Genomic DNA, 8,071 nt, shown 5'->3' with positions numbered 1-8,071 from the left:
ATATATAATACATTAATTAAACATGTGTGAACCATACATGCATGTGTAATTCTAGCGTATAAATTGATCAGGATGGGCATTTTCTGGACTTGCTTCATTTTAATGCTTACCTAAATCTAGAATAGAACGATATTCGATATCCGTTGGTGTATGTTAATTTAATTAATTACTTTTTTAATTATTAATTTTTCAAATTATTGTGCCGTAACGGTATGACAATAAATTCATTTCCCGTTTTTTGTATAATACACATCTTACATATTAATTGATTAATTTAACCACCTGCAACATTTCCTTCATATTGCGCATTAACGTTTCAGAAATATTACAGCAATCTTACAAGAAATATTGCAGCAATATTGCTGAAATATTACAGAAATCTTACGGGGAATATTGCTGAAATATTGCAGAAATATTGCACAATATTGTTTTGGAGCGGACATAGAAATATTGCTGCAATATTGCAGTAATATTTTCTGCAATATTCCAATCTTGCAAAATAATATTTCTGCAACGTTGCAGCAATATTTCATGCTGTAGGGGAATGTATTTACAGGCTCTTTCTTTTCGTATTGTTGAACAAGAAACGAAAGTCAATAAAAAGAATATACAAATTTAATCAACATTAATTATTATTATTATGGAAAAGTTATTATTGAAGAATATTTTACTCGAAAACATGTTTGATTCTTCTAGTATATAAGTTTATCGTCTAATAACAATGATGACGACGATGAAGAATTACAAAATATCTTGTTCAGTAACAACACGAGATGAAAGGAGAAACGTACCAAAAATAAAAAATTATTTGGAACACATTGTAGCAATTAAGTTATAATACATGAAGAATTATCAAACTATTATTCGCATACGGTTGTACCTTCTATTTTTACTACCTATAGGGCATAGACGGCAACCATACATTATAATAAAAAATATTAATAAAATTTAATGTTCCTTTCATTCTTTGCTTTTTATTTATTAATATAATAAATGTTAAACTTTATTTTATATTTAAGTATTATTAAACAAAGAAAAAACATTACCTTGAATTGACTGATAAATTTTGGTTATATAAAATATATGCATACGTTATCGCGCCTGACATAGGCCGGAATTCATAGTCGAATCTTATTCAAGTTCCAGCTTAAGCACGATCTTGAGACGTCAATGCTGTTATTTCATTGGTTAAGTAAGTCTCAAGTCGGCTCGAAGCTAGACTTAAGACAATTGAGCTTGAGCTTAAGATCGGTCTATGGCCGGTATTCATAGTCGGATCTCATATTTAAGATCATCTTAAGTACTGTCTTAAGATGCCATCAGCCAATCATAGAGTCGTATTAGCATCTTAAGACATTGCTTGAGACGATCTTTAAATAAGATTCGACTATGAATACCGGCCTATGAATCCCGTCCATAATATTTCATTGCTATTTGCACTAAATGCACCCATTTGATCGGTTTCCAACTACTCCCAGCTCCCAGCTGGGAGAAAACGAACGCAGCGGCGGCAAAGCTCTGATTGGCTGCTTCTATGACGCACGTTCTATTCCGCAGCTCTATTCCGCACCATGTGATTTCGGCCTAAGGGAGTTTATAAAATTAAAACTAACCTAAATTACATATATGTCGCTATTTTTCCATTATAAAGAAATTCGCTTAAACCTGATAATATATGAGAAGAAATCTATTCTTCTTTTATGTCAGTTATTTTTTGATAGTCTCTTAATTCGTTTTTCTATTAGTAAATCTATTTACATCGTTGTCTTCTTTCAATAGATTAAAGCTGGTAATGGGAGAGAGAAATTGGAAAGATTGGAGACCTTTTGTGTATGGTGGTATAGCTTCAATCGTTGCAGAGCTGTGTAAGTGAATAAAAATAATGATTTTTGTATTATTATATAAAATAATATTTCGAATTATCCAATATATGCACATATACTGTAATAAGTAATTTCCATTTCTTTTACTCCAGGTACTTTTCCTTTAGATACGACAAAAACACGACTGCAAGTACAAGGACAGAAATATGATCAAAAGCTTGCACATTTAAGATATTCTGGTATGACTGATGCTTTATTGCAAATATCTAAGCAAGAAGGAATAAAAGGTTTATATGCTGGGTAGGCATGAAAAGAATCTTTTAATAAGAATTTAGTTTGAGAAATAACATGTTTAACATTAAATCTATTTTATTTAAAATTATTAGAAGATGTTTTAATCGTAATAGTAAAAAATATTTTATTTAAATATAGAGAAACAAAGAATTTTTATATCTTTGAAACTGAAAACTATTATTATTATTATCTGATTGAAGATAACGTTACTTTTGCAATCTTAAACATATATTACATATATAACCAATTTTTTAATAAGATTAATTTTTAATATTATTTAGGATTAGTTCTGCAATCTTACGACAAGCAACATATGGGACTATAAAGTTTGGAACTTACTATTCGCTTAAGAAAGCTGCTATTGATGCATGGGCTACAGGAGATTTAGTCACCATAAATATTATTTGTGCAGCATTAGCTGGAGCTATATCAAGCGCAATTGCCAATCCTACTGATGTGATAAAAGTTCGTATGCAAGTAACAGGCAATGAAACAAATGTATCTCTATTTACTTGTTTTCAAGATGTATACAAACACGAAGGTGTTCGTGGACTTTGGAGGGTAATAAAAATAATTTTTAAGACATTACTTACATACATGCATGTGTGTACATATATGTGCTGTTTTAAAAATCATATTTTGAGGTGATTAAATATTATTGAAAATTTACTAATTCAATCTTGATATTAAATTGATGCAAATAAATACATTTATTATAGATTATAATAAAAGAATACAATATAAGAAATATAAGAGAAGAATATAATAAAAGATTGTAATAAAAGAATTAGGTTTTAAGGATTATTATCTAGATTTTTTATTAACAATTGAATTTTTTATTTATATACAAGGTGTCCCAAAACATGTGGGTCAACGTTCGTAAAAAGGTAGAAAGGATTGAGATAAACATAAAAGTCCAATATTATCTTGAGTTAGGTCCAATAATCGAGATATTAACGTATGGAATCTGCAAATAATCTAATTAATTTCTATCGTAATTGTGAACAGTAAATTAATAAAAACTTATCATACATTCATGATAGATTTTTTCTTCCGTGTTATGGTTCGAGCGGATTGAGCTCTTCCCTCAGCGCGCTCTCATTCGCATAATTTGAAAAATTAATACCTTGATTATTGGTGGACCTAACCCTAGACCTAACTCAAGACAATATTAGACTTTTATGTTCATCTCGATTTCTTCTACCTTTTTATGAGCGTTAACCCATATGTTTTGAGACACCCTGTGTATGTATACATAATAATATATAAAAATTAATTTTTTTTTAATGCAGGGTGTTGGGCCAACTGCTCAACGAGCAGCTGTTATTGCGGGTGTGGAATTACCTATATATGACTATACTAAGAGCAGATGCATGAATGTATTGGGAAATAGCGTTAGTAATCATTTTGTGTAAGTTTTTTTATTACTAAATGTAGATATAATATCTACATAAAATATTGAAAAATGTTTATTGATTATTAAAGTAAATTATTTTTTAATTTATGGTAACTAAAACATACACTTTTCAATAAAGTTATTTACAGAAAAGAAAGATTTACTCAATATGCTATTGAAATAATTTTTATCAAAATGGTATTTATTACACTATTAATTGTCACTATTGATTAACTCTTATCCGGACAGCAAAGATTTATTTTTTTAAATAAAATATTTGTCAATTTATAGAACAAAAGATAAAAAAAGATATAATTTCACACACATATTTAATAATTGAAATAGGATTAATAACTATAAACTGCTATTATATATATAGATATATAAAAAGGCCTTTGAATGTTATGTATAATTATTTAACAATAATAGATAATATATTGCATATTAAAATAGAGTAAAAAAAGGCACTTGGAAAAAATCTTTTAGAAATCGTGCGTGCATGCGTGCGTGTATACATATACATATAGTGTGTCAGAAAATTTTTGATATGTCAAAAACGTTGGCGTTTGCTAAGAGATAGAACGGATTAAACTAAGTAAAAGATTTCTTTACCATTTTGCGATTTTCGCAATAGTTAACGAGTTATTAATTTTAAAATGTAGCTGATTTGCCCAGCCTACTGCCAAATGCAAGCGTGCAACGAGATCTGGCCGTCCAGCGCTTGAGGTTGTTAGACGCGCGAGGGAATTGTTTACAACAAGCGGCATGGCTACGCACGAAAGACGCGTAATGCCTCTTCTTGAATTATGATAGTTCCTTGTTTTTTTAAATAAAAATAAATTTTTCTAACGGCAAAAAATATGTGTGTGTATAAATATTGTATACATATATGCATGTATACAAAAAAATATCAATTCTAATACTTAAAGAAAAAATTACTTAATTTTTTCTTTTAGTAAGTAACAGTTATTTTTAATAAAGAATATTTTTTTTGGTGGTAGTCTTAAATTAAACAAGGTGATAAGAAAATGATAGCGCTCTATCATTTTCTTGTGACATAAAGAATGCCAAGACAAATTTTCTTAATACATTATAATTAATTAGATAAACATTATATAATTATAAACGCGACTAATAACACTGTGTTAAAGAAACGTTTCGACTATACTTAGTCCTCTTCAGTCATAATACATTACCAATATGTATGAACTTAAAACATGAATGAAATGATAGACACGAAAATATAATTAAACAGTTAAACAAGATGACCATTGAACAACCATAAAACAGCTCATTGCGTATCAAATTATGTCATAATAAATAAAAACGTAAACCAATCAATAATATAATTAAATGAATAATAAAATGAAAAATAATGAAATTTTTTCGTAAGTCCGTTTTCATATTAAAATAAATTTATAAGATTGATGGGTTATAAGAACGATGGAAACGATGGTGGTGTTATGAATAACATAAACTGGTATGCGTATTGCAGAAAACTGTAAACTTATATATGTTAATCGCAGATTTTAAAACACAATATTAAAAAGAGCAACAACACACAGAGTATTCGACAAAGCGCTAGAGACGAGTGTAACATTCGGTAGTCAGAGGCAGAATGAGCGAGACTTATTTTCCGTTAGTCATTTTCGACAAAATGTCAAACAAACAATAATAAGAATTGTCAAGACACTCCGTGTCCTGTAAATTGATGCCATTAACTTGCTCCTTAATATGAATCATTTCTGAAATTAACCTTTTTTGGTATCTTGATTCAGAATCTAATATTTTAACGTTATTCCAATCAAACACGTGATTATTTTGTTGACAATGGTCATCTTGTTTAACTGTATTACTTGTTTAATTATATTTGCGTGTTCATCATTTCATTTATGTTTTAAGTTCATACATACTGGTAATGTATTATGACTAAAGAGGACTAAGTATGATCGAAACGTTTCTTTAACACAGTTATTAGTCGCATTTATAATTATATAATGTTTATCTAATTAATTATAATGTATTAACAAAATTTGTCTTGGCTCGATACATTGATCTGTTTATCATATTATTTTTGTTTATTAATATAATTATGCTTAAACTGCTTCATTAATATAATTAATATGATTATATGATAATATAATTATGAAATATTTCTCTTAATATAGAAATTATTAATTTTATTTTGAAACAACCGATATTTGAATTTTATTACATTTTAGACTCTAGGATTAAAAAATTAATTGCGCAATTTTCTATATGCTGCACATTAATAAAAAAAGGAGTAAAACTCTCCTAAATTTAAAATTTTATTTCCAGGTCCTTTCACATTGTCATGCGTATGGGCACGTGCAATAGACGGATTTTGAGATGACCAGAGAAGCTTGACACGGAAGCTGTGTTCAGCACTCTGTGTTTAGTTCAGGAATTGTTAAAACAATCATCCAGATGATTATACATATTAAACTACCTTGCAAAGATTATTTGATTAGTATTTGTGCATTTTAAGCCTATGAAATTTCTAAGATACTAATTGTCCATCGCATAACTTCTTCATTTTTTGTCATAAAAAATCTTGTTTTTGTTTTCTTTTTGTTCGGACACGTACTTCTGGTCTATTGAAATATTGGTCATCATCATACAAACGTGGTATTATGCACTTTGAACTTTCTATAATGTCTGGATAAGGGTTAATTTGCTTTAACTGTAATATCAAATGGAAAATTTGATATTACAGTTAAAAATCTTAATATAATATTATTATTAAAAAAGTTTTAAACAAAATTTATTAAAATCCATAAGTAAAAAGTATCTTTAATTCAATTATATTTAATTAATTTAAGATGTAATTTTTATAATATAAGAATAAATGTATAATATAAGAATAAATTCGATTATATTTTTTAGATCTAGTTTTGTAGCTAGTATGGGGAGTGCCGTAGCTTCAACGCCTATAGACGTAGTTCGCGTAAGTAAATTATTCTATATTTATGCACGTAATTAAAATTTTTTTTAAAAGATGTTTTTTTCTTTAGACTCGATTGATGAATCAAAGAAGAGTGCGCATAGCTGGCAATAAGTCTTCATCATACATTTATAGTGGCAGTATAGATTGTTTGGTTCAGGTATAAAGTTTTATTTATTCAAGATATTATGTTTTAAATAGCTATAAGTATTTTTAAAATATGCGCGCGTGTGTATCTCAAATTATCTATGTATACATCTCCAATTCATTTTTATATAAAAAAACTTCTTTCCTTGTAGACGATTAAAAATGAAGGCATCGTAGCACTATACAAAGGTTTTATCCCGACGTGGTTCCGAATGGGACCATGGAATATAATATTTTTTATTACTTATGAGCAATTAAAACAGTTGTGATGCATCGTTAACTACCATATTGCATATTGAAATTCTTCACTATGATAAAGTCTGAAAATACATTTTACCATAAACATTATTATGTATGTAACATTACTGTCTGATAATCTCATTTGTATACAATTCATTGATTATGAAAGTGACAATTAATGCGCACATAAAATAAGTAATATCATTTAAAAGTTCCCAAATTAAGCAAAGCACTTTTCAACGCGCGTGTGCGTAATATAATTTTAGAAATAGATATAAGAAAAAGAAAGTAATTAGGAAAATTCAAGAGCTTCCTAAAGTACAAGTTTCATAAATGTTTTTTGTTGACAATGACTTTTTAGAGTTACATTTCTATTATTATACAATGACAAGTATTATATAAATGTTATTCACGTTATTGCATATATTACTTCGATTATATTGAAATTTTTATATAGAATAAATTTGATTCTGCACTGAAAGATTTTTTAAGTAAATTAATAAATATAATAAATTAATGCATATAAAATGTTGACATACCATGTATATACAGTTTAAAGTTCTTGTTTGATTTATTAATATTTTGTATCATACTAATCATTATCTACATGAACATCAGTTGTCTACATGAATATAATAATGAATTATTTTATTTCAGTATTTTTGTATAGCATTTATTGTTATATTTTTGACAGACACACTAGTCACTTTAAGAAATTCTTATAAAATTAATATAAGATATAAAAGTGTTATCCTTAATCTACTTGTTAATTTTATGAATTATATGAATAATAATATTGATATTAAACTTAACCTATTTACTTAACCAAATGTCCACTATTTTTTCTCCACGTTCAACGCTCAAACTTTTTACATAGACATCGTAGAAAAAAACTCAGTATAACGTTTTCAATAGTATGAAATATCTTTCGAATGCCGGCGTCAGAATTGACGTACAAAGCGAGTAAAAAAAGTTATGGCCTATTTTTTCAAAAAGATCAACATTTTTCGACATTTTTTTTCTAAAAATTCCATATTTTAGATGCGAAAATGTTTTGCAACAAGATCATTGCAATAGGGATAAATCGTGAAATAGATATTTGTTTCTTCAAATCCTATTGCGATTTTTCAAAAATTCAACATGGCGAATTTAATGTGGCGATCAAAAGGTGGAAAAATCGTATATAACCGAAATATTTTTGACCTT

The 8,071-nt window shown here is 27.8% G+C and overlaps 1 protein-coding gene across 2 annotated transcripts; it reads left to right on the top strand.

Annotated features, from left to right (window-relative positions):
* Positions 1 to 1,550: 1,550 nt before the first annotated feature.
* On the top strand, positions 1,551 to 7,672 carry LOC105839690 (mitochondrial uncoupling protein Bmcp). 2 transcript variants are annotated; one of them, XM_028191089.2, is made up of 8 exons: positions 1,551 to 1,702; positions 1,780 to 1,865; positions 1,976 to 2,123; positions 2,399 to 2,582; positions 3,410 to 3,528; positions 6,421 to 6,481; positions 6,549 to 6,638; positions 6,778 to 7,672. In XM_028191089.2, exons 2-8 carry the CDS (start codon positions 1,793 to 1,795, stop codon positions 6,892 to 6,894), a joined length of 792 nt encoding a protein of 263 aa, XP_028046890.1. In that variant the 5' UTR covers positions 1,551 to 1,702; positions 1,780 to 1,792; the 3' UTR covers positions 6,895 to 7,672. The 2 variants fall into 2 exon arrangements, with proteins under 2 accessions (XP_028046890.1, XP_012541630.1); XM_012686176.3 differs by having other exon boundaries at positions 2,399 to 2,678.
* Positions 7,673 to 8,071: the final 399 nt, after the last annotated feature.

This window comes from Monomorium pharaonis, chromosome 2, assembly GCF_013373865.1.
Source record: "Monomorium pharaonis isolate MP-MQ-018 chromosome 2, ASM1337386v2, whole genome shotgun sequence".
NCBI classification, from domain to species: domain Eukaryota; kingdom Metazoa; phylum Arthropoda; class Insecta; order Hymenoptera; family Formicidae; genus Monomorium; species Monomorium pharaonis.
This window is presented reverse-complemented; position numbering and strand designations above follow the sequence as displayed.

Bases quoted from the DNA above. Each gene is read 5' to 3' on its own strand.
- LOC105839690 (XM_012686176.3), top strand. From the start codon at position 1,793: ATGGGAGAGAGAAATTGGAAAGATTGGAGACCTTTTGTGTATGGTGGT. The intron at 2,124-2,398 runs GTAGGCATGAAA...AATATTATTTAG, and splicing joins ATAAAAGGTTTATATGCTGG to GATTAGTTCTGCAATCTTAC. The intron at 6,639-6,777 runs GTATAAAGTTTT...CTTTCCTTGTAG, and splicing joins GTATAGATTGTTTGGTTCAG to ACGATTAAAAATGAAGGCAT.